Below are 26130 nucleotides of genomic sequence, written 5' to 3'. Positions count from 1 at the left end.
CCGTACCCTCGCTCCCCCCTCCTGGGCCGGCCCCATCCTCCCGGCCTGTCTTCCCCAAACGTGAGGCTGTTGGATGAACACCTCTCTTCTCTGGATAGGGAGCAACTGAGTAGAAATATTCTTCGCATATGACCCAGGAAAGAACAGTAATAAAGCAGGTTTCTGCCCTGGGCCTGGTGAGACGCCTGACCCAGGGCAGGGGGCAGCCTGGCGAACGTGGGGAGGTGGGCGCTACAGTCCCGACAAGGGCTCGTGGCCAGAGAGGGGCTGGATGGGGCCGGGGGCACAGGAGAACTTGGCCCCATCTAGGACACATTGAGGACGAGGGCTGCGTGCTCTGGGTCTCCCTCCTGCAGCCCCGGCCAGCGTACTGAGCCCCTGACTCACAGGGGGGGCGTGAAATCTGGGGCTCTTACTGTTGCTAAACAAAGTCATAGCCACTCAGCCCCTCATTTCATAGTTGTTGATTGAGCCGCACATTGCAAGGTCAAGCAGGCCCTGCTTTGACCCTGAGGACACTGGCAGCGAACAAATAGACACCGACTTTGCCCTCAAGGAGATGCTTTTCTAGTGGGGGCGTCTCAATAAACACACACACATAGCTATATAGAATGCCGTGAGAGGTTTGATGTAAACAAGGCTGAGAGAGAGGACAGAGTGACGGAAGGGGGTGGGGTGGGCATGAGACTGGCTGGCTGGGGTACGCCTCAGGAGACTCGCATTCCTCCGAGGTGGAACCAGGGTGGGTAGGGTGGTGAACAAGGGGGCGGGGCAGGGAAGGGCGGGCGGCACACGTAGGGATCAAGGCCCTGGGAAGGAATGTGGCTTTGTTGTGAGGATAATGGGGAAAAGCTGAGGAGTTAAAAACAGAGAAGTAATATGATCTGATTTCTTATTTTAAAGGATCCTTCTGGCTGCCTGGGAGGCATGAGCTGTAGGGATAAGTGGAAGCAGGCAGCCAGTTGAGAGGCCACCACAACAATCCAGGCAAGAGCTGGTGGTAGTGGTCCCAGAGGAGAAGGCAGAAGCAATCGGGCTCTGGATCTGTTTGGAAGCTAGAACTGATAGGGCTTACTGAAGGATTGGACAGGGGGTGAGAAAGAAAGGAGCCCAGATTCACATTTTTGCTTGTGAATGTCCAGTTGTCCCAACACTGTTGAAAAGACTATCCTTGGGGTGCCTGGGTGGCTCAGTCAGTTGACTTCGGCCCAGGTCATGATCTCATGGCTCATGAGTTCGAGCCCCACGTCAGGCTCTGTGCTGACAGCTTGGAGCCTGGAGCCTGGAGCCTGCTTTGGATTCTGTGTCTCCCTCTCTCTCTGCCCCTCCCCCACTCGTGCTCTGTTTCCCTCTCTCTGTCAAAAATAAATAAACATTAAAAAAGAATTTTTTTTAAAAAAAGGAAAGACTATCCTTTCTCCGTTGGATTGCCTTTACTCCTTTGTCAAAGAGGAGTTGCCTATGTTTATATGGGTCTATTTCTGGGCTCTCCATTCTGTTCCGTCGGTCTATTTGTCTAGCCTTTCACGATACCACACTGTCTTGACTAGTGTAGCTTTATATCAGTAAGTCTTGAAGTCAGGGAGCATCAGTCCTCCAACTCCGTTCTTCTTCAATATCGTGTTGATTATTCTGGGTCTTTTGCCTCTCCATGGAAACTTTAGAATCAGTCTGTCAATATCAACAAAATAATTTGCTGGGATTTTGACTGACATTACGTTTAACCCCTAGATCAGGTTGGTGACATCTTACCAATACTGAGTCTTCCTATCCATGGACCTGGAATATCTTCCATCGAGCATGACCTAAAAACAAATTTATTGAATATATTAGACAAATAATATTGTGTAAATTTAAGGCGAACAATGTTACTTTGGTACATTTATATACTGCATTATCAGTGTCTTTGTAACTATGTCACATTACAAACTTATAGTGTGATATTATTGTCTATATTCGTTACACTGTGATTAGATAACTGTGGCTTATTTAACACTCGTTTGCCCCCAACTCCCCGTCCACTGGTAACCACTATCTTACTGTCTTGTTTTGTTTTTTTTTTTAGGTTCTGCGTTGTGATATTATATAGTACTTGTCTTTCTCTGACTTACCTCACTTGGCATAATGTGCTCAAAGTCCATCCATGTCTTTGCAAATGGCCGGATATCCTTCCTCCTCGTGGCTAAACTCCACTGTGTATATGTACCATAGCTTTTTTATCCATTTGCCATTTGAGGAGCTCTTAGGTTGTTTCCCTGCACTAGCTACAGTGAATATGCTGCAGTCAACATGGGAGTGTAGATATCTCTTCAAAATCTTGTTTTCATTTCCTTTGGGTAAGTGAACTTCTGCGTGCCCCGCTCCTATTTGAAAGCTTCCAATGGCTCTCTAGTGCCTCCAATAAAATCAGGGCTTCTAATGGCTGACATTTGTACAACTGCCCAGGGAAAACTGTCTTGTGAGTTCTCAGCTGCTCTATATTCAACCTCACATCCTGTTTGGGGAGGGGGGAGTCTCTTCTCTTTCTTTCTTTTTTTTTTTTAATAATTTTATTTATTTTTGAGACAGAGAGAGACAGAGCATGAGCAGGGGAGGGGCAGAGAGAGAGGGAGACACAGAATCCGAAGCAGGCTCCAGGCTCTGAGCTGTCAGCACAGAGCCCGACGCGGGGCTCGAACTCAGACTGTGAGATCATGACCTGAGCCGAAGTCGGACGCTCAACGGAATGAGCCACCCAGGCGCCCCTCTTCTCTCAATTTCTAATGACTTATTCTACTACGCCTAGGTCTTTGTCCAAGCCTCCCAAGTGACGTGAAACCAGCTTACTTCATCTATCTATGGCACCCACCCCGCCCCTCCGTCGCAGGCCATCGTAAGCTCACCTCCTGCAGCCAGAGTCCAAGGATGACCCAGCGGCATCCTCCTCGAGGCCCCTCCCCACTTCCAGTCCCCGTTTCGCTACCACTACATTTTGCAGTGGATTACCTGTCTTCGTTGCCTTGCTGGACAGTAAATCCCCCGAGACTGACTCTTCTGTGAGATGTATCCCCAAGTGCTTTGTCCAGCACGTTGTACCCGGTGAGCCCTTATTGTGAACATGTGAACTAACCAACCGTGGACGGGATGCATATGCCCAGGTTCCACCAGGAGTTTGCTGGGGATAAAGGAAAAAACACGCACAAGAACTTTGTTCCACAAGTCATTTACTGGATGGGGGCAGGCGATTTTGCAACAGATTACGGGGTAAGGCCGGGAGGGCAGAGTTCTTGCTTCCCCTCCCAGGAGCCAGATGTGTCATAGATGCTTGTAAATTTTCCAAAATAGCCATCTGTTGTTGGGCGAGCTGGGTCTGGAGCTGGAGATTGGCATACATACGTTCCAGAAGTCCCAGGCATTCCTTGGGCTTGGGGTTGACTCCTGAAGGGAGAGCAACAGAGGTGCAAGGGGCACAGAAGAGATCCTGTAATTGTACGAGGCGGGAAGGGCTCTAGCAGGATGATCGTCTAATCTTTCCAGGCACAACTCGACCCACACACACCTTTGCTTGGCTGTCACCTTCTCGGGGCGGGGGGGGGGGGGGTGGCTACCTGGCTACCCTATTTTAATTTGCAGACAATCACAGGACTTTGTTAACCTTCTCCCTTGCCTTATTTTTTCCACAATATTTAGGATCATACAGCATATTTGGTAATTACTTATTTAATCGCTAAGTTCCCCTCTAGAATGTAAGCTCTGGGAAAGCAGGGGTTTTTGTCCTGATTTGCTCACTATTGTATCCCCAGCACCTGGTGCATAAGTATTGAAAAAATGTTTGATGGGTGAATGAAATGACCTGAGAGTGAGGCTGACTCCCCTTTCAGCCTCCTTCTCTTGCCTGACACAGCATCTCATCAGCAGTGACCTGCGGTCCTCCTGTGGTATCATTTCCACCAGCCTTGCTGCATTGGCCCAGTTTTTTTCTAATGTTTTCAACTATGTTACATGCAGTCAGCTCCTAGGTAACCTTGGTGGTTATTTACCTATTGTTCATGTATTTATTGGTCTTGACTTCTTTGCTAAACTCTGAGGTCCTCAAAAATTGGCGTCATGACTGTCTAGTGCCCGGGTAGGCTCCCCACAGGCACCCTAAGTACCCACCAATATCCCCAATGGGAGGATGAATATAGCTGAAATTCAAGAAACAGGGGCGCCTGGGTGGCTCAGTCGGTTGAGTGTCTGACTTTGGCTCAGGTCATGACCTCATGGTTTGTGGGTTTGAGCCCCTTGTCGGGCTCTGTGCTGACAGCCTGGATCCTGCATCGGATTCTGTGTCTCTGTCTCTCTCAGCCCCTCCCCTTCTTGTGTATGTGCTCTCTCTCTCTCTCTCTCTCTGTCTCTCAAAAATAAACAAACATTAAAAAAAAAGAGACAGAAACTGAGCTAATAACTACCATTTCCTTCCCTGGCCCCTTTTGAACTAACATTCCTAGCAAGCAATAAAATTTTCCTCTCGGTCCTCCCTAGCCCTAGTAGAGGTGCCCGTATGCAAGGAAACCACACAACTTGTAGAATCTGGAAGAAAAGGACACCAGTAGACAAGCCACCGGCGAAAAGCCCAGAAGTGGCTTGAGCCAGAGCTGGCACCAGGTCCAGGGGAGAAGGCTCGGGCCCCTTCCTCCGTGCAACCCCTCCCGCACTGAGCCCACTTGGGAAGCCTGGCCTGCACCCTTACCTGAGGGCAGCTTTGCTGTCCGGACGTTCAGGAATGTGGCCAGTGGGGAACTTGCTTGAAGATTAATAAAGCTAGGGGAGGATTTGGCTCGACAAAGAGGCACAGCATGACTTTCCTCTTTGGCTGAAACAAAATCAGAGGGAACTAATCAGAGCTATTTCCAACAAGGGATGGCCTTTCTAGCTAGATCCCTGCAGTTGGTCTATGAACACAAGTGCCGAGGCCCTGCCCCGAATAGCTCTGGAGAAAGTTAGGTGAGACAAACAAAGAAGAAACCACAGTGGACTAAGGGAAGGCAGGCAGGGATGGGTTCAGCTAAAATCGAGTTTGCTTCCATTTGACAAGTTCTCATGGCCCCGTGCCGCACGCTTACGAGTGTGCTAGGCGACAGGGCATCACGAGATACCTAACACACGGTTTCTCGGGTACTTACTACCTTGTTGGAAGACAACCGGGGCACTGATGAAATGTGACATAACAACCGAAGGACGTAAACAATGCGTCAGACAGTCTGGGTGAAAATGAGGCCTTTCATCTCGTGGCTATACCAAGTGTGTGACTGATGTCGAAATGGATGTTTCTGGAAAAGTGCAAGAGCTCAGTAGGAGCACTGTAGTCAGAGAAAACTCCAGGTAGGTAGAGGATGCTTATTGGACCTTGAACACAGGATGCTTTCGGTGAGTGGAAAAGGTGTTTCGAATGGGAAAAAAGAGGGCAGCAGCGCAGGAGCACACGGTGGGCCACAGAAGACCCTTCACAACAGCGAATCTGAGACTTTAGGCTTTCTCTTGAATGTGACAATGCCATTGAGCCTTTTAGGATTAGAAAATTGTATAAAAACTGCATCTTATTAATGCATAGGTATTAAAATGGGCTGGACATGAAAGAAGTTTCTGAATGGGAAAATAAATAAATCAGCTTTGGCAAAAACAGTTAAGTTAGAAGGAAAAATTGATTTGTAGGGAGAAGGTAATGGGTCCTACACAGATGTACGTTATCTTTGTCTAGCGAGCAACACTTCCTCTGGGAAACTATTCTTTCCCCAGACCCCAGGCCACACAGGTGGGACCACAGCAGGCCCTGTTCCCCAACAGAAAACGGTGTGACCCAATCCAGGCCAACCATGGTATCTCATCCTCCGTGGCAACTGTGATTGATCCCGGGGGTAAGTGCAATGGGCAAGTTGGGCCAGGCTCATTCTCTGGGGTCGACATATGGATTCTGTAGTCAAAGAAGCTTGCTTTCTTGTGATTTGCTACGCTGGGAAAATGCAAAGCTGGGGCAGATGAGAGCTACTGAATTCGGCTGGCATGCCGTAAGGAGCAGATACAAGCAAGACAGGAGAAAAGAGTACAGGAGGGAGGTGGATGGACGGACACCGCTAGGCACAGAATTCCGCAGTTCGGTCCCTGAGGCTCTGGCTTTTACAGGCCTTCTTCCTATTCTGTGACCATCTCGACACCCCTCCCAACTGCACGAGCCTCTGAATTTCCTTTTTTACTCAAGGGAGTCTGAGTTGGGTCCCATCCGACTAACACAACCCACGCTGTGGACACACAGTCCAGACAGAAATGCCTAGAGAAACAGTCGGAGGTGGCACCGAGCTCAGGTGAAAGGTTAACCTGCCAAGCTAGCCACAAAGCGGTGATAAAGAAGCTGCAAAACTAAATTAGCTCTCCAAAGTAAAAGACTGAGAGGGAAAACTGGACGCTGGGGAGCCCCTCCTCGGCAGTTTGGAAGATGAGAAGGAAACGGCAGAGAACCGACAGGCGGAGGCGAGCAGCCGGCCCTCCAAAGGAGCCCAGGATTCACTGCCAGACTGAGGTCAAAAAGGACAGAAAAAGTTCACCCACTCGCTCATTTATACTTACGAGACAGCCGAGTGCCTGTGAAGCGTCCACCGCTGACACCCCAGCAAGCTAAACACACACGTGCTCACGACCCTCACGCAACTGACGGTGTTGCAGTGTAGACAGTCACTAAGTGATCGAGCACGCACCTTATCGCATCCCGTAAGTGCTAGAAGAGCGCCTAACCTATAACCTCATCTGTGCAGCTGGGGAACACGTTCCCCAGAAGCGATCCTGTCTCGGCTGGGATCCGAAGGATGAGGGTCCAGGGACCTCTTCATGGACAACAGGCCTGGGGGCAGAGGTGTGGCAAGTAGGTCGTATGAAGGAAGATATATTCTTGTCCTGAACTCTGACTGCGACAGAGCAATGGCCTGCTAAGGGGAAGAGGTAGTCACACATGTGGGGGCCGGGCTGAGGCTTTCTATTTGGAAGCTCACTGAGCCTATCGAAATTGAAATCTGTTTTATTCCCGATTACTCCTGGCGAGGGAAATCGGGTTTGTTTTTGTTTTTGATGCTGGGTTTGTGGATTTTCCAAGCCCCACTGAAGGTCCTCCTTCTCCTCCTTTTTTTTAAGAGAAGTAAAAATATGCAGCAATGAACTCGTGTGTCATCTCATGCAGGGGCCATGCTAGTCTATCATTCCAGCTTTAGTGTATGTGCTGCCTGAAGAGCACGGCCCTCCACTTCCTTTTCCCTTGGTCTCCTCAGCCCTTTGACGGCTCATGCAGAACGGTAAGGAGACAGAAGCTGAAATTCAGGTCTCAAAATTATTCTCACCACGGGGCACCTGGTGGCTCAGTCGGGTTAAACGTCTGACTTTGGCTCAGTCGGGTTAAACGTCTGACTTTGGCTCAGGTCACGATCTCATGGTTCTGAGTTAGAGCCCCGCGTCGGGCTTGTCAGCACAGTGCCCATTTCCGATCCTTTGTCCTCCTCTCTCTCTGCCTGCCCCCTGCTCATGCTCTCAAAAATGAGTAAACATTAAAAAAAAATAGTTTAGGGGTGCCTGGGTGGCTCAGTCGGTTAAGCATCTGACTCTTGACTTTGGCTCAGGTGTTGATTTCACAGTTCATGGGTTTGAGCCCCACATCGGGCTCTGCATTGACAGTGCAGAGCCTGCTTGGGATTCTTTCTCCTTTCTCTCTCTCTCTCAAAATAAATAAATAAAAACTAAAAAAAAAAAAAGTTAAAAAAAAGATTATTCTCACCATTGGAAAAATATAACTTCAGCTTCCATGCAAATACACTTCCCAATAATTCAGGCCCTTCCTAGGTATATGAGGACAAATTTTCTACCAGGCTGTGAGGTTTGGAGAGTACTTACAATCCATACCACAGGAACCAGATTTCTGACTACACAGTAACGGAGAATGAGGTTGGGGAGCAGTAAAAGGAAGCAGAACATAGAAAATCATAGTAAAAAGTGTTTACCTACATTGTGTCGTTCTCACAATGACCCTAAGAAGTAGGGAGCATTAGCCACATTTTATTTGAGAAAACCTAAGTTAGGAAATTTGCTTAACATCCCACAACTAGCCGTGTGGCAGTGCTGGGGTTAAATCCAGGCCTGTGGGCTCAAAGTCGTGCTCTTCACCAATGCACAACATACTGTGTGAAAAGAGCTGGTCCATTACATGTAAGCTATGACGTAGTAGGCCTCTCGGATAGAGTCATCTACTCCACTCACAGCCAAGTGGATGGGCTCTGGAGTCAGATGGCCCCAGGCCATTTCCCTGGCCACTAGTTGGACCGTCCCACTTAAACAGAGTATCTGTTGACTCTAGTTAACACGATGTCTCCTGGGATCCCTGCACTTCAAGTCCTGTTCTAAGTATTAAGAGGGGAAACAAAGGAAGAATAATGTATTCATTCAGCATACAGTCACTGAGCATCTATCATCTAACAGACCCACTTCTCGGTACTGGGAACACAGCAATGTTCCCATTTATTTTTTATGCAAGCTCAACTCTGAACATGGGGCTCGAACTCACGACCCTGAGATGGAGAGTCACATGCTCTACCGACTGAGCCAGCCGGGCACCGTCCCAGCAATGTTTCCATTTGATGGGCAAGTGCAGGACAGATACAAATCTTTTCCAATTAACCGAGAAAAAGGAAAAAACAAAACAAAACCATACATACAACTAGAATCACTTCCCAAATTTCTGAGTAATTTAGGAGGTCTGCTGTTTAAGGGAAGGGGAGCAGGGCCTCCGACACACACCTTTTCTGTTAGGATGACTAGCACGCTGCTCCATCTGAACAGGTGTGGCGTCTGGGGAAGAATCGTAGCGTTACATGATCAACAACCCATGCTATTATGTTACTATTGACGGCACGTCTCCGGCTGTTCCAGTTTGGGGAGGGAAAAGTGTGAAAAATGTATGGTTCCATTTCACGGCCAAACATAAGCGCTTGGGTTACAGGTCCCTTCAGTAGTGTGGAAATCAGTTCTATTATTATCACTGCTTCCTTTTTTTTTTCTGGACAAAATACTAATTTAACCAAACCCAGACCTTAAAAGAGTCCCGCACTAACGGGCGACTCCTGTCTGCGTCCTCTCCACGGTCTCCTTCGGCAGCATCAGCCCCTATCCTGTCCTAGGAGACAGGTTGGAAACCTGACTCCCATCACGTCTAAAGGGCCACCATGGCCTAGACGGAGGGCGGGGACAGAAGTCGCAAGGCTCCACGGGGAACCCCTGGGACCACGCTTTGGGTGGGAGACCCGGGAGCCGCAGCCTGCCTCAGCAGAAAGCACCTGCGTGAGAAGGGAGAGGGCACGCTCGGCCAGGAGCCCAGGGGCAGCTAAGCACGACTCGCAGTGCGCCCCAAGGAGGGCTCGGCCAGCCGGCCAGCTCCTGGGACCAAGCTCCCGAATCGGCCCGCGCCGCTATTCCTCCCGCAGCTCAGGCTGGAAAGGGTGGAGACGGTCACGCTTCTCCTGACCTTCGCGGCCCCAGAAGACCGGAGGCGCCGGCCAGCTCAGCGACCTCACCCTCTCTGTTTCTCGAACGCCTCCTGCCCGGCACCCACCCGTGTAGTTGATACACATGCGCAGTGGCGCGCCGGCCAACCGCCCCAGCCTCCGCGCTTGCGCCGACGTGCGCGCCGCACGCGGCCGGGAGCGGCCTCTCTCCTGCGCAAGCGCCGGCGCCCTCCCATTTCCAACATCGCGCGCTCTCTACCTAGCTTGCTTTGCCGTTCCTGCGTAGGGAGCGGGGCTAAGAATGTCGATTGGCCAGTTTTGGTGCCGGTCACTGAGCTGGGTGCGGTGATTGGCGGCGACCCGGAGGGTAGCGGGTTGAGGTGTAAGCCCTGAGGAGGCAGCGTTTGCTGGGCTTCTCTCTGGTTCTCTCTCTCCAGAAGGTTCTGCCGGTTCCCGCAGCTGTGGGTGCCCGGCTCCGCATCGCGCCGCCATGATGGGCCATCGTCCGGTGCTCGTGCTCAGTGAGTTGGGGGGAAGCCGAGGCAGGGGCCCCCTTTTCGCCCCTTCCCTCCACACTTGGCCGTGTTGCCCCAGCCCAGCCCCGTCCTGGTCGGCCGCGGAGGCTTCCAGCCCTCGTCCCTTTCGAAAGCCCCTTCTGCCTCTTTTCTCTGTGCGCCTGAGCCCTTCCCTTGCCCCCGGCCGAGCCCCGGGTGTGCGGGGACGCGGCGCCGCCCCGCCCCCTCCTCGCGTGGCTTCAGGGTGCGGAGGAGCAGTTTTTCCGTTTGGCCGGTCGCGGAGCGGTGTGTCCTCGGCCGACGGGGTGGATCGTGGCGCTTCCGTCTTTAGTACCGGGGTTGACAGTGTTCCCCCGGAGGATTGGGAGGGTTCAGTGGCCCAAGTAGGTAAGCTGCTGAGACGGGGGCCTGGCGGACAGCCAGTGGGGTCCTTGGTCGGTTTTCAGAAGCAGCCCTCCAGGATTTCCCTTGAGCGACCCCGGTTGGTGAAGCAGCCCCGTTCCCTCGCTGGCCTGGCTTAGATGCAGCGAGCCCCTCCGTGTCCCCCGCGTGGTGGTCTTTCCCACGGAGTTGCCCCTGGTTTCTGGCTAAGGAGCACCACCTCCCTTGTCCTTCCTTGGCTTGTTTCCGTTTTAACTTCTGGACCCCATGTGCGAGCCCGTCCTGGGCGCCTTTCTCCCTCCTTTACCATTTTCTGTATACGAAATGCAGTAAAGCGATTTGATCCATTTTCTTCATACCTGGGAAATAACTATTACCAAAAAAAAAGATGCACTTAAGGGAGAAAAGGCGCCGTTCCTTCTGATGAGTCTGTCAGAACAGCCGGTGCAGGATTTGAGTTAACCACTGCCCGACACAGGAATCTAAATTCCGAGGGTTGTGAGTGTAGACTTGGTGGGACTGCATTGAAAACTTTGCCGATTTAAATTGTACGGAGTGTGTGATTCAGAGAGAGGAGCGGAATAAGCCTCGTGTCGGTTTGGTTATAGCCACTGGCTGGTCTCACCGAGAGGCCCCCAGGGGTGAGCTGTGCACTGTGAAACCCTTTTTAGGTCTGCATTAATCCCTGGCACTGGTTGGATGTAACCCATTAGGCCGCGTGTTAAAATACGTGCTCGGCTCTGACCGAGCATTGTTATGATGTCCAAGCATGGAGTGACCGTATCTGGAGAACGGAGACCCTCTGAGAGGATATTCTCACTGCACGGCACGCTGTGGGGGCGCTGGCAGTAATTCCGCTGGGACTGCCTCCTATGATTCCCCCTGTCCGAGTAGGAAAATAGGAGCCCAGACTCCCTCCTGGGATATTTTTTTTTGAGGGTCACCAGCCCTCTGAGCATCTGTAGATCCTCTTTCCAGACAGAACTGCAGTATCTCCCATTTTCTCGTATAATCTCTGCGAGTTCACCATTCCACCGAGGCCCATTCATGGATCTCAGGTTATGGGTCCTTGCTGTAAATAGGTGAATGTTTGATTAGTGGGAAAGTGATGACCAGGGATCGTCATGGGTCGTATGTGTATCAAGTTGACGTAAAGAAATAGCTGTAAGTACATGTACTTTTTTGTGTTAACAGTTTTTTAAGGCATATTGGTATATAATAAGCTACACATATTTGGAGTGTACAATTTGATGAGGTGTGAAGGTATGTTACCTCTGTGAGGTGTGTGTGTGTGTGTGTGTGTGTGTGTGTGTGTGTGCGCGCGCGCGCGCATGTGTGTGGTTTACTTTCAAAGGTCAGGGGATAAATAGTATCTATACGACGGGCCATTCCTGGTCTATTGCATTTTATTTTCTCTATTCTAGGCCAGAACACAAAGCGTGAATCTGGAAGAAAAGTTCAATCTGGAAACATCAATGCCGCCAAGGTAGGATATCTTTATTTAAAATCTCTACACCCAGGGGCGCCTGGGTGGCTTAGTTGGTTAAGCGGACAACTTCAGCTCAGGTCATGATCTCGCGGTTCGTGAGTTCACGCCCCGAGCCAGGCTCTGTGCTGACAGCTCAGAGCCTGGAACCTGCTTCAGATTCTGTGTGTCCCTCTTTCTCTGCCCCTCTGCTGCTCACGCTGTCTCTCAAAAATAAATAAATGTTACAAATTTAAAGAAAAAAAAATCTCCACACCCAATGTGGGGCTCAAACTCATGACCCCGAGATCAAGAGTCTCATGCTCTTCTGACTGAGCCAGCCAGGCACCCCTAAAGTAGCTTATCTTTTAAGTAGTTTAGAGTATTATTTTGTCTCTAGCTGCCTTCCTTAGGATTTCTGTATCTATTCGCAAATAGGCAGAGGAAATGTTGACTTCCCTTTCTTTCAGTACATGTCTCTGATGGTGGTAGGTGGAAGGAAGCCCTTCCTCAGTGAGGCAGACCTAACAGTCTTCCCATATTCACTTGTGCATAATTCTGTGACCGTGTATAAGTTTTAGAGTCTTTTTGTGTTTGTCTCGCATGCTAGACTGAGTTACTTGAGGGGAAGGACCGTGTTCTCATTTGTATTCCTAGTGCCCGCTGTAGAGCCTGGTTAGGTAGTCAGTAAATACTTGGGATGAAGGAACGCAACAGCCCTAGACCTGAGTCAGTGGCGTGGAGGCCAACAACGTGGAAAGAAGTACTCACGGGTAGACTTCCAGTTACCTGAGGTACTGAGAAACTGAAACTCTGGAAGGCACATCCCTCTCTTTTCCTGGGAAAAATTATTTCTGTATACACCACGCTGAAGTCATTCCTTAAGGGGAGAGACAGCAGAATGGAGCCACACGGTGCCCTGTGTCTAATGTGGTTATCAGCCTGGCTTTAGAGGGTTAAACACTGGCTCTGCAGGTTCCTCGTGTCCCTTCTCACACATGTGTTTGCACCATCTCCTGATTGGTGGTTGCATGTTTTATGTTTTCCTTTCGACAGACCATTGCAGATATCATCCGAACATGTCTGGGACCCAAATCCATGATGAAGGTAGGCCTCTCATTGAAACTTTGTGACTACAGATTTTCCTTTTCCGTAATCTGGAACAATTAGGTAAAACTTCTGCTTTTCCCCTAGATGCTTTTGGACCCAATGGGAGGCATTGTGATGACCAATGATGGCAATGCCATCCTTCGAGAGGTTAGACTTTTCGTTTTGCTTTCTGATAATTTTATAAGGGGCCCGTAAGTCATATATACACGATGATTAGTTTCTTAGGGCTGGTATAACAAGTTACCACAAAGCGGGTGTCTGTAAAGAACAGAAATTTGTTCTCTCGTAAACTGGAGACTAGAAGTCCAAAATCAACTTGTCATCGGGGCCCTACTCCTTCTGAAGGCTCTTGGGAAGAATCTTTGCTGCTCCTGGCATCTGGTGGTTGACCACAACCCCTGACATTCCTTGGCTCGCTAGACTCTTGTCTCCTCAGTTGTTAAATGCCATTGTCCTCTGTGTCTCTTGTTATAAGGACACTGGTGGTCGGATATAGGACCTATTTTCATATCCTGTATGATCTAATCTTAACTTGATTATATTTGCAAAGATCCAGTTTCAAAAACATTTACGTTCACAGTTTCGGAGGGTAGGACCAACACATCCTTTTGGAAAACAATCCAGCCACAACAGTGGTGCTCCCAGTAAATAAGCTGAAAGAATACCACTCCGTGTCTTCAAGAAACTTTAATAGCCAAGCTGGCAAATGCGTTTTTCCCCAAAAAGAAAGGGACTTGGGAAGAGGATTTACTTAGATATTTTGGGGGCCACTTTTAATCTTTCAAGCTGTGTAGATAAGGGATAAGGGAGGAGGTATGGGAGTAAGAAGCCCGAGAGGACCAAGCACAGTGGGTTAAGAGGTCTTTGAGTCGTGTTGATTCTGTGGTAACCTACATTTTTATTTTAAGATTCAAGTCCAGCATCCAGCAGCCAAATCCATGATTGAAATCAGCCGGACACAGGATGAAGAGGTTGGAGATGGGACCACATCAGTGATTATTCTTGGTAAGAGGAGAACAGAAGGTTCATAAGGAAAGTTGGAGTGAAACATGAAGATTTTTTCCCAGAATAGTATTTGTGTCCTATTTTAAGGAAACTGGTACCAATCCACTGGTTATAAATATTTAAATAATTTGTTGCTAATTTTCTATGTGTTTTCTTCAATTGAGTGTAAAACATTCATCATAGTATAGGATGAACTGTAAAAATCTGCTTGAACAAGATACAGAGCAGGTTCTTGTCATTCACGGTAGGTTGTATTCTATAAAGTCACCACAGACACTGAATTAGCAAATGCCATTACTCCTGGGGGAAACACAGGTTAGGCTGCTGTGAGCCTCTGTTCAGATACTCTTCAATTGATGAATAAATATGTCTTGTTATATGAGGTTTTTTGTGTTATTCATTTGTCTTTTTTTGATATATATATTTTTTAACGTTATTTACTTTTGGGAGAGGGAGACAGCACAAGCAGTGAAGGGGCAGAGAGAGGGAGACACAGAATCCAAAGCAGGCTCCGGGCTCTGAGCTATCAGCACAGAGCCCCATGTGGGACTCAAACCCACAGCCATGAGATCGTGACTTGAGCCAAAGTCAGATGCTTAATCGACTGAGCCGCCCAGGAGCCCCTGTTTTATTCATTTATTTTTCAAGTAATCTCCACCCCCAGCATGGGGCTGGAATTCACGACCCCGAGATCAGCACTTGCATGCACAATCAGCTGAGCTGTCCAGGTGCCTCCTTTCTGTTTGTTTTAAAGACACCTTATGTGGTACGTGTTGCTGATTCCTTACCGTTGAATTCACAGCAAATAGCATTATTAACTCCGGCCAGAATGGAGCTTGTCTAATGTGTTTTCTCTGTAAGGCCCATGACAGCCTTCCTGCGCTTAGGAAAACTAGGCTATACTTCAGTGCCATACCTAGGGGTCATTTTAAACAGTGAAGTCACCAACAAAATGTGTAAAAATGTGAAATTAAATATACCACATAAAGTATGAGAGCTGAAACAAGGCATAGCGTTGCCTTGGTTGACCTCAATCTGAAAATTAATGAGTCAGGTGACAAAAATTTTTTTACCTGTGCACCTGTGTGTGAGTGACCAGGAAAGTGCCCCAAGTGAGTGCTGATTTGCAGCTTGCGGGTAACATTGTAGCCAGTGGTTAGGTTGACAGATGCAGAACTTTGACAACACGTCTTGACCCTACAAGTTGGTAATGGTCAATCTTCAACTTTCTATAGGATTGTAAAAGATCACTTCTGAAAACTTGATATGCTGCCTTTATTTGCCGTGAACACTTTACATTGATGGTAGAAGTTTTCTGATAGAGGCGTTCGGGGCTCCCTGGGTGGCTCAGTCAGTTCAAGCATCCAACTCTTGATTGTGGCTTAGATCATGGTCTCAAGGTTCATGCATTTGGGCATGGGCTCCCAGTTGGGCTCTGTGCTGACAGCTTGGGATTCTCTTTTCTCCCTCTCTCTCTCCCCCTTTCTCTCTCTCTCACCAAACAAACTTCAAGAAATTTTATAATACAGGCATTTGTTGTGTAAAATCTGATTGCAGCAACACATTGTCAGGAAATGAGAGCTATGTTAAGGGGTGCCAGTTTATACTGTTGGCCCACATGCCTAAAGATGGAGTCCATACAACAAAATTATTATAGGAACTTTTTAAAAAGTGACACTTTGAATTAGTTTTGGAATGTGTTGATGGAGATGGACTTGAGTCATCACCAGCTAAGCGCCTCAGACCCAATTCTTTTGAGGATTGAAAAGTACATGTGGCTGGTTCTGTGCTTTGAAGAAAAACTTGGAGGATGAAAGAGGGAGGACAGACGTGGGATTCTGGGATTCTTTGGGTTGTTGAGGAGCACTAGATATCAGGCCAGATTTTCTACCTAATAATCTTAGTTGAATCTCCTGGTGAGATTAGGCAGGTTAGGTATGTATTAATTTGTGTGTGTACGAAAAAGGAAAGACAAATTTTTTTTTTTTTAATTTTTTTTTTTAAACGTTTATTTTTGAGACAGAGAGAGAGCATGAACGGGGAAGGGGCAGAGAGAGAGGGAGACACAGAATCGGAAGCAGGCTCCAGGCTCTGAGCCATCAGCACAGAGCCTGACGCGGGGCTCGAACTCACGGACCGCGAGATCGTGACCTGAGCTGAAGTCGGACGCTTAACCGACTGAGCCACCCAGGGGGACCAGAAAGACAAATTTTTAAGTAGGGGACATTCCACAAATAATCTCTCATCCAGAGAATAAATTTTGTACAGTTTTATGGCTGTGTTTCTAGGTATGAGGAAACCTGTGTTTTTAGTACTAGCAGTTGGATTGTATCCTAGGTGTTTGGATGATGGTAAACAAGTCTGTTTTCCTTTATACATTTTTTCTTGTTTAGAGACTTTGAAACACAAGTGTTCCTTTTGTTTAGAAAACTGGTGACAAATATTAGATCAAGAGAATAAAACAGCTTCAATCTTCGATCATTTGAAATGTGTCTGGCAAGGGTACTTTTCTTCATGAATCGCCTTGTAGAAAGTGTAAAGTTCGGCATGGTTATCAACAGCCAAATGGCATGGCTTTTGGGAGAGTCTATTTAGGAAAAAAGGTATTTTTAGAAGCTTGACGAAGTTGCCTTTGAAGTCTAGGTATTTGTAAGTAACCTCACGGCATCTGTGTCTTTTTCAGCGGGGGAGATGCTGTCTGTGGCCGAGCACTTCCTGGAGCAGCAGATGCACCCGACGGTGGTGATCAGCGCTTACCGCAAGGCCCTGGACGACATGATCAGCACCCTCAAGAAAATCAGGTACTGAGGACACCAGCAGTGGACCATCAGACGTGGGAGGCCTGGAAGAGCCATCTCTTCTGAGGTGACGAAGGCAGGCCAGGCACGTCCCACGGTGGTTGGTTTGTGAGGGAGACACAGAGGAGAGCAAAACGAAGAGAGAGTAAGGGAAGTAAATGTTTTAGAAAATGACAGAGGATACGGGGCAGACAGAAGGAGCTAGTTCAGTGCTTCAGGGTATCTCGTGGCTCCACGCCATTTGCTTATTTCCATGTTAGGCAATGCCACGGAAAATGTGTAGCAAAACCTACCCTTCCAGAATTTTAGCTGCTGGTGTGGGGAATAAACTGAAGAGTTAGATGAGTGTAATCATTCAGGACCGAATGTACAAACGTCCCACCATCAAGTATGATTGTAACTAATACCTTAACTAGAGATCGCAGTCCGATCTGATCAAGTGCTGCCCTGGTGGCAGCTGGCAGTTTCCATTCAGATCACAAGGAGCAGGACTGGAAATGCTGTTAGAACCCCGTGTGGGAATCCAGGCACCTGCTGTCCGTGCAGAGCGCTGACAGGGTCACAAATGCGGTATAGAAACGCAGGCCTTCTAATGTCAGAGGATGTTAGGTCATGACCGTGCAGAATGCAAAATGTCTTCCACGAAAAGTTTTTGTTTAAAGAGGAAAAGCTGTGATCGACTCTCCTGTGGTTGGGTCGTTGGGTACGTAGGGATCAAGTAATTCGGTGAGCTTTGTGCCGTACTGCCTGTCGTGAGGATGAAAAAGCAGCGTACGGCAACGTGGGTGGCAGTCCGAGGGCATGCCGTGTTTGCCTTGAATTGTTTTTACGAAAGAAGCCGTGTAAGAACGTAGAGATAACCAAAGGGTGTATTGCGTTTATGGAGCTGAATTGCTAGAAAAGTTTTCCTTCTCATCAAGCAGTAATGGTCTAACTCCCTTAGATAATACTTGGGGAGCACTTGCTTCTCCTCTAAAACCCATAATGCAACTGTGCAACGATTGCAGTGTGTGAAAATTTGGGCAGGATGGCATCCAAGGCCTCTTACAGCTTCATTTTAGGGTTCTAAGTAGACTTCTGTACAAATTTACGATCCGGTGAGGGAAAACTAAACACAGGAACACGGCACTATGGCACAGCGTGAAGTAAGATGCTGGATAGAATAGAATGCAGATGTTCAGGTGGATAGTAACGACCGACGGTGAGTGTCAGATGAGCTCTCAGAATTTGCTGGTTGTGGGATAAGGCTTCAAAGACCAAATGTGTCTTGACCCAAGTTAGACAAGTTGAGTATATTTGCTTGAAGCAGAAGGTAAAGAACAAATTATTTTCTGTAAACTCTGCAGGTCAGCCGTGGGAACCCATGACACAGGGATTTGAGACCGCTCCCAGGGATGGGTTCGTTACGATCTTGCTGAAAGGCAGAGGGATGGACGGTTCTGACTCGTGGCCCGCTATGGTCCCCGAGCTGTAGATCAGGCACTTCCTTAAATATCCAAGGTGTCTGCTGAGCATAGCACCTGTTTTCTTTTCTCCAGTACCCCTGTTGACACCAATAACCGAGATATGATGCTGAACATCATCAACAGTTCTATTACTACCAAAGCAATCAGTCGATGGTCCTCTCTGGCTTGCAACATTGCCCTGGATGCTGTCAAAACTGTGCAGTTTGAGGAGAACGGTCGCAAGGAGATAGACATCAAGAAATACGCAAGGGTAGAAAAGGTAACTCTTTCGATGTGTGTTTCTTTTAATGTTATTCTAGAGCGAGCAGGGGAGGGACAGAGAGAGGGCGAGACAGGATCTGAGCAGGCCCTGCGCTGACCGCTGACGGCAGAGGGACAGTTGTGGGGCTCAGACTCAACAGACCGTGAGGTCGTGACCTGAGCCAAAGTTGGAGGCGTAACTGAGCCCCCCGGGCGCCCTTCGATGTGTATTTAGAAGACAAGTTATTCCCTAGTAGGAGCCTTCCCACTTGTGGAGGAAATGTGTTTAAATCGGCACGAGATGTCATTGTAGTTAGCACAACACTTATTTGCTGCCTTGAAAACAGAAGCTCGAGAGTCCCGGGGAGGTATTCCCAAAATGGGTCTGTTCCCTTCAGCGCTGCTCTGAACGAGGTTTCCAGGGACTAGAGAAGCGCTTAGCGGTGTCTCCTTGTTTGTGCGTTTACATATGTCCGACACTTGGTGGGGACGGGACACAAAGGCTCTGCACTGTCTAAGCTTCAGAAAGCCTTCTCTACTCCTTTAAGGTCCAAAAGTAGCATTAATAGTGTGGCCTGTAGATGGAGCCCCAAGCCTGGAAATTCTGTGGGACTCTCTTTCAGGAAGTAGGAGAGACCTGAAGCCCTTTAAATCTTCGTCAGTCACTGAATTTCTTTTGAGTCTCAGCTGATCTTGAGAGTGGCTGTCATGGTCCGAGATTGGTATGCTTCCTAGAGGGGAAAAAATGTGATTGCAACCATATTTGTTGTTGAGGTTCAAGGAAGAAAGCGATGTTGGAAACCTAGAATAGTGGTCATTTGGGGAAGATAAATGGGAAGGGAGTTGAGAAATTGTCTCCTTCTGGTCATGGATGGAAGTGGATCTTTTTTGCTCAGATACCTGGGGGCATCATTGAAGACTCGTGTGTCTTACGGGGAGTCATGATTAACAAAGATGTGACCCATCCACGGATGCGGCGTTATATCAAGAACCCTCGCATTGTGCTGCTGGATTCCTCTCTGGAATACAAGAAAGGAGAAAGCCAGGTAAGGTTCCTGGTCTTTTTCCTTAAAGTCGGTGTAAGAATCTGACTGCTGATAGGGATAAGGGAAATAAAAGATATGTCTGTTACGTTGTAGACTCTGTCAGTTACTGACCTTTATGCGTGATCTCTGATTTTACAAGAACTTTTTTTTGTTGTTGTTGGTTTTGAGAGAATGAGAGTGCGTCCGTGTGAGCAGGGGGAGGAGCAGAGGGACAGAAAGAGAGAGAGAATCTTAAGCAGGTTCCATTCCCAGCACAGAGCCTGACAGGGCTCCGTCTCACAACCCTGAGATATGACCTGAGCTGAAACCAAGAGTCGGATGCTTAGCCCATTGAGCCATCCAGGCACCCCTTTTATAAGAACTCTTGGACATAGTTAATATTGACCCCAGTTTTACAGATGAGGGATCTAAAGCTCAGAGAAGTTTGGGTAATTGTTTGGGGAATACAACTGGTATCGACCAAGTCAGTATTTGAACCCAGCTCTGTTGGCTTCATTTCCACACTACCACACCACCTTTCCCAGTGCCTGAGTGGAATATAGAGTGGGAATTAATGTAGCTGGGAAACACTAAAGAAGAATTTCCGGAGGGCAGGAGGGTCACAAGGCTCTATCACCCTCGGATAGAATAAAAGTGATTGGAGCTTGTTAACACGAGAATTGGGAAGAAGATTTAGTTTATTGGTGGGAAGAATTAAGACCCAGAGTTACCATGCAGGGTAGATGTAATGTCGTACTGAGTGGTCAGAGACCTTAGGCCAAAATCTCCACTGATGGCCTTTGACTTTGAATCCTAGTTGAGGAGTACTTCAATGAAGGAGTTCAGCTGGAGTTCTTGAGCTAAACTAGCTTACAGAGGTGTGGGCTCCTGGCTTCAGCAGGACTCTGACTCACTTCTGGGGTGCATGAGAGGACTCGGTAGAGGGGCCTGATACTGGGCACGTCTGAGATTTTAAGTCCGTGACTTTTCTTCACCACGCAGACGGACATTGAGATCACACGAGAGGAAGACTTCACCCGGATCCTCCAAATGGAAGAAGAGTACATCCAGCAGCTGTGTGAGGACATCATCCATCTGAAGCCCGATGTGGTCATCACAGAAAAGGGCATCTCGGGTAGGACTCTGTTCGTTTTTCCAACCTCTTATTGAGGTAGAAGAGGGTGGACAGGTTGGCAGAGACGGCAGGGTGAACGTGGTAGTTAGTGTGCATTGAGGATGCAGCCAGGTCGGAGCCCAGGAGTTCTGGCCTCCCTCTTGACCCCTCTGCTCTTGGGTTTACAGATTTAGCTCAGCACTACCTCATGCGGGCCAACATCACGGCAATCCGCAGGGTTCGGAAGACAGACAACAATCGCATTGCTAGGTGAGTAGGCCACGTAAAAATAAGATTCTTCCTTCCCGTGGGTTCGCTTTGTGTAGCTTTATGATGTCGTTGCTATCTCTGAGAAAGTTTAGCGCCGGATACGGTCAGCCGTGTCAGTTACAGGTGGAACCAGCCTGGGTTTTACTGTGTGGTCCCTGAGAAATTCTCTAGTCTGGCAATTATCTACTGCAGGAATCTTTCTTATACTGCTGCTAACCAGTAGGGAACAGCTTATGCTTAGACACCTGTGGTCTCTACCTTGGGGTCCGTGACTGTCTGTCTAAACTAGCTCAGAATACAGCAGAAACATCAGTTTCCTTGAGGGCATCTTCAGCTGCTGTTAATGCAACTTAAGATTGTGGTTCCTACTTTTGCACTGGTGTCTGTGCTCACATATCATTCATTCTTAATTTATATTTTAAAGAGAGAGGTCTACCTCAATATCACCTACCCAATCCAAATCAAGTTTTATACTTCTGCTCTGAAATGGCTCTGGGCACACATAGTTGACGACGTGCCCAGGAGTGGGTACATGTTAGGTATACTGAGAACTCACTTGTCTAAATTTTATTACTTAAATTAAACTTAAACATGCTTAAATTAAACTGCGGCTGGTTATAACAGTTGTCTTAGGTACATACGCTTTTATTTGTAAAGCGTCGTTAGTTTAAGGATACTTTGCCTACATACGTTCGAAAACCAACTTGCTAGGCAGCCAAGACCTCTCTAGTTATGTAGCAGCGTTTCCAGCAATCCGTGTTTGGCCCTCTCCCCAGCCACAGACCCTAGGGACTAGGAAGATGAGTAAAAGTACCTGAAATCCGCCCCCCTTCCCATCTAATCACTAGAGCCTGCGGGGCCCGGATAGTCAGCCGGCCAGAGGAGCTGAGAGAAGAAGATGTTGGGACAGGAGCAGGCGTGTTGGAAATCAAGAAAATTGGAGATGAGTATTTTACATTCATCACTGAGTGCAAAGACCCCAAGGCCTGTACTATTCTCCTCCGTGGGGCCAGCAAAGAGATTCTCTCGGTGAGTCCGCCTTCGAGGTCATTCCGTTTCTTGAGAGATTCCTAGAAGGCCTGAAATTTTCCTGTTACCCTTTCATAGCTATTTAGTTTTTGACACGTGGCCAAAACTTTAACTTCTTTTAAAATTAAAGCAATTTTGGGGGCACCTGGCTGGCTTAGTCGGTAGAGTGTGTGACTCTTGACCTTGGGTTCATGAGTTCACGCCCCACTTTGGGTGTACAGATCATTTGTAAAATTAGTTAATTAATTAAATTAAAAGTCTGTAAAGAGTAATAAAAATTATCTTAACCATTTTTAGGTGTATAGTTCAGTATACATTCACATTCTTGGGCAATAGATCTTCAGAACTTTGTCGTCTTGCAAAACTGCGACATTACATCCATTCAACAATGACTCATCATTTCTCCAGCCCCCAGCAACCACTGCTTCCTTGTTTATAAAAGATTGTTTTTCAGGGGTTTTTTTTGTTTATTTATTTTTGAGAGAGAGAGAGACAAAGAGCATGAGCAGAGGAGGGGCAGAGAGAGAGGGAGACTCAGAATCCGAAGAAGGCTTCAGTCCCCGAGCCGTCAGCACAGAGCCTGACGCGGGGCTTGAACTCACAAACTGCAAGATCATGACCCGAGCCGAAGTCAGATGCTTAACCGACTGAGCCACCCAGGCGCCCACCCTGTAAAAGATTTTTTTAATGCTTATTTATTTTTGAGAGAGAGACAGAGCATGGGAGTGGGGGAGGGGCAGAGAGAGGGAGACACTGAATTGGAAGCAAGCTCCAGGCTCCGAGCTGTCAGCACAGAGCCCGACACGGGGCTCGAACTCAGGAACTGGGAAATAATGACCTAAGCCAAAGTCGGACGCTTCACTGACTGAACCACCCGGGCGCTCCTCCTTAATTTTTAAGTTAAAATGACAATTCTCGCTTTTGTTCCTCAGGTTAAGTAACTTACCCAAAGGTACACGGCTAGTAACCGCACCACCACGCAGCCTCCCAGGGACACAGCTAGGGTGGCAGAACGGGGCGCTGTGAGCATAGTGGGCGTGGCCCAACATTGCCGAGACACGCCCACTTCTTGGCTCTCTTGCAGTTGTCATTCATGCGTTTTTCCAAACCAGAGGCGGCTGCCCTCCTCAGCAGGGGTTTCGAGGAACTTTCTTATCTGCCCTGCCTGTTAGTAGGAAGCCCTCCAGTGCCTCCGACGCATTCCTGAGTCCTCGCGCTTTCTACATGCTGTGTGTTCACTCTCCGCAGGAAGTGGAGCGCAACCTCCAGGACGCCATGCAGGTGTGCCGCAACGTCCTCCTGGATCCCCAGCTGGTCCCCGGGGGCGGGGCCTCTGAGATGGCCGTGGCCCAGGCTTTGACAGAAAAGTCCAAGGCCATGACCGGTGTGGAGCAGTGGCCGTACAGGGCTGTGGCCCAGGCCCTAGAGGTCATTCCTCGTACCCTCATCCAGAACTGTGGGGCCAGCACCATTCGTCTGCTTACCTCCCTTCGGGTGAGTCCCTCCCCTGCTTTCTCCTGACGGGGTAGGGGCACCTGCCTGGCCCGAGAGGCTGGTTCACATCTGTCCACCGGCTTCTCCTGACCTCAGGCTCGTTCCCTTAAAGTGTCCTCTCTCAGCGTTGGACTCGTTTGCCGTCATTGCCATTTCCGTTTGTCATTTCAGTCTTTTGGGTTTAGTGTTCGGATGGTTTCGTTTTGTTTCGTTACGTAATGTTCCCTGCCAGCTCACTTGTTCCTGGTGTTTCCCCTTTAACTGGTGATGCTCCTTCCAACCACAGGCCAAGCACACCCAGGAGGGCTGTGAGACCTGGGGTGTGAACGGGGAGACCGGCACTCTGGTGGACATGAGGGAGCTGGGCATCTGGGAGCCCCTGGCTGTTAAGCTGCAGACCTACAAGACGGCAGTGGAGGTGAGGCGCCCTGAGACCTAAACTGCGCCGTTTCTTTGCAGAGAAGCAGAAGCCAGGGTGCTTGGTGCAGTCTGGAAGGGAGGGGTATAGTATGGAAGGCAGAGTATTCTCCAGAGATCAAGGAATTCGCCCCCTGCTTCGCCCATGCGGAAAGCAAGGTGACCTAGCATAAGCCGCATCCCCTCTGGAAAGGTGGATTTCAGATAAAATGCTAATTACGTAGGAGGAGCTAAGTGTTGCCTTTAGAAGAAAACAAGTGTCCCTCCGCTCTCTGCTGACCTCTGTGGCGCTGTGGTGTTTCTCCTAGACGGCAGTTCTGCTACTGCGGATTGATGACATCGTCTCCGGGCACAAGAAGAAGGGTGACGACCAGAGCCGGCAGGGTGGGGCCCCCGATGGCGGCCAGGAGTGAGTGGTGGGCAAGGCGGCCTCAACGCACAGAGCCAGCAGAGGCTCCCTCTTCCCTGAGCCAGACTGCCAGGGACACTGGATGTCTTTGTTTGGAGGGATCAGGTTGAGGGGCGGCCCCGGCCCCTTTCTGTCCCAGCTCGGTTCGCAAAAGGCGCTGACACGTAATTCCTCTCTATTGTAAGCTTTCCACTTAGTTTGCTTCCGATGATTAAATCTAAGTCATTTGAGATGATTGTTATTTGTTTTTCAACCTTGGTCGTATCTCTGCCTCCTGGCAAAGAGGGAGGAGGCAGAAGACTGTCCTGGGGAGGGAGGGAGGGGAGGGATGGGAATGAGGTAAGTGCCTCCTTGAAGGTATTTTTCAGACCTTCTCAGAGATGCTGGTTGGGAAGACTCTGGGAGTTCAAGGGATCGTACTTTATTTTAAATTTTTTAATGTTTATTTACTGTCGAGAGAGAGAGCATGAGCGGGGGAGCGGCAGAGAGCGAGGGAGACACGGAATCGGAACCAGGCTCCAGGCTCTGAGCTGTCGGCACAGAGCCTGACGCGGGGCTCAGACTCACGAACCCTGAGATCATGACCTGAGCTGAAGCCGGACGCTTAATGACTGAGCCCCCCCAGGCGCCCCAGAGGGTCATATGTTAAAGCTTGAAGAAGGACCGCTTTGTGTTCACCACCCCAAGAACAGGAGGAACCTGTCCAGACCGTGGGTGTTCCCACGTGTGGCTGTGTGTAGAGCAACACCCAGTACGTGCCAGGGCTCAGGCACTTGTCCTAAAAAACAACATGCGTTTTTTCTATCGTGTCCTATAACTTTTCAGAATCCCTCCTATCTTACGTGGAATTCTCTGCCGCTGTTCTTTCTGGCAGCAGTCTGTTCTCTGTTCTTGTGTCACAGGAGGGCCTCCGCTTCCCCTGCCGGCAGAAACAGAGGGTTTCGTCTCACTTCGTGCTTTGTTTTTATCCAGGGAAAAAGTGGTGGCCGTGGGATGCTGGAGGCTAGGTGGGGCTAGCCTTTGGTTTCTTCGCTACCCTTCCTCTTGGCTACTGTGCCTTCCACATCCCCTTTGTCCTTATGATTCATACACTCAGCCTTTATCTCCTCCCTGATCTCAGGACTTAGTCACGTTAGGTTGAATACTAGGTAGGATAATGGCACGTAGTCCCTCCCGTGTGATAAACGTTCTAGCCAGTTTGCACATACCGGCTAATCCTCACAAGACTAAGACTGGCAACATCCCCCGTTTTACAATGGAGAATCTGCCTGACAGAAAGCTGGTGAGTGGAAGACGGAATTGCTGCGTGGGGAGTCTGGCTCCAGAGCCGTGTTCTCAGCCGGCTGTGCTCCCCGCATAGGAGGCGCGATGGGGCTCTGGAGGCCTCTTGTCTGTTCACACCCGGGTCTGGCTTCCTGCTCAGCCCACTAGGAGGTCGTTGGCTTTTCCTCTCCTCTGAGGGGATCTGAGATAAGCCTGTTTTTTCCTGAAATCCCTGCCTCTTTCTTATTTTTTTTTTTTGAAGTTTTTGTTTAAAATTTTTTTATTTTAGAGGGACAGCCCAAGTAGAGGAGAGGGGTAGAGTGGGGGAGAGAGAGAATCAGAGCCTGCCTGACATGGGCCTCGATCCCACATCCCTGGGATGGTGACCCGAACTGAAATCGAAGAGTCAGACGCCCAACCAGCTGAGCTACCTGGGCGCCCTCCCTGCCTCTTTACTGGCCGTGCTTGTCATTCTGTGTTCGAGAAAGACAATGGATTAATCTCAAATAAGTGAATAGATGTTGACGAAGTAGTGCTCACAGGACCGGAGAAGTTACAGAGGAAGCTCGTCACGCCGTGAGGATCCCTCCCTCCCGTTTGTGATTTGCCCTGACGTCCACTCTGGTTGCAGTTCG

The 26130-nt window shown here is 48.9% G+C and overlaps 2 protein-coding genes and 1 pseudogene across 3 annotated transcripts; 1 reads left to right on the top strand and 2 right to left on the bottom strand.

Annotated features, from left to right (window-relative positions):
• Positions 1-3188: 3188 nt before the first annotated feature.
• TSACC (TSSK6 activating cochaperone) lies at positions 3189-9667 on the bottom strand. Of its 2 annotated transcripts, none has more exons than XM_027048742.2 (4): positions 9515-9667; positions 8791-8841; positions 4712-4834; positions 3189-3460 (listed from the first exon to the last, which is right to left on the bottom strand). In XM_027048742.2, exons 1-4 carry the CDS (start codon positions 9618-9620, stop codon positions 3237-3239), a joined length of 504 nt encoding a protein of 167 aa, XP_026904543.1. In that variant the 5' UTR covers positions 9621-9667; the 3' UTR covers positions 3189-3236. The 2 variants fall into 2 exon arrangements, with proteins under 2 accessions (XP_026904543.1, XP_026904545.1); XM_027048744.2 differs by having other exon boundaries at positions 3189-3417; positions 9515-9664.
• Positions 7147-7240, bottom strand: LOC113596258 (uncharacterized; annotated as a pseudogene).
• A 174-nt stretch (positions 9668-9841) lies between the features above and the next one.
• On the top strand, positions 9842-24462 carry CCT3 (chaperonin containing TCP1 subunit 3). The gene is made up of 14 exons (XM_015079655.3): positions 9842-10015; positions 11815-11876; positions 12912-12962; positions 13050-13112; positions 13874-13970; positions 16654-16771; positions 18307-18493; positions 19371-19520; positions 20502-20634; positions 20802-20883; positions 21732-21912; positions 23161-23406; positions 23693-23824; positions 24132-24462. The coding sequence occupies exons 1-14, from the start codon at positions 9985-9987 to the stop codon at positions 24234-24236; spliced, it is 1638 nt and encodes a 545-aa protein (XP_014935141.2). The 5' UTR covers positions 9842-9984; the 3' UTR covers positions 24237-24462.
• The last annotated feature ends 1668 nt before the right edge of the window (positions 24463-26130 follow it).

Source organism: Acinonyx jubatus, chromosome E4 (assembly GCF_027475565.1).
Source record: "Acinonyx jubatus isolate Ajub_Pintada_27869175 chromosome E4, VMU_Ajub_asm_v1.0, whole genome shotgun sequence".
Lineage (NCBI taxonomy): Eukaryota > Metazoa > Chordata > Mammalia > Carnivora > Felidae > Acinonyx > Acinonyx jubatus.
The sequence above is the reverse complement of the archived record's forward strand: the minus strand, read 5'-3'. Positions and strand labels throughout refer to the sequence as shown.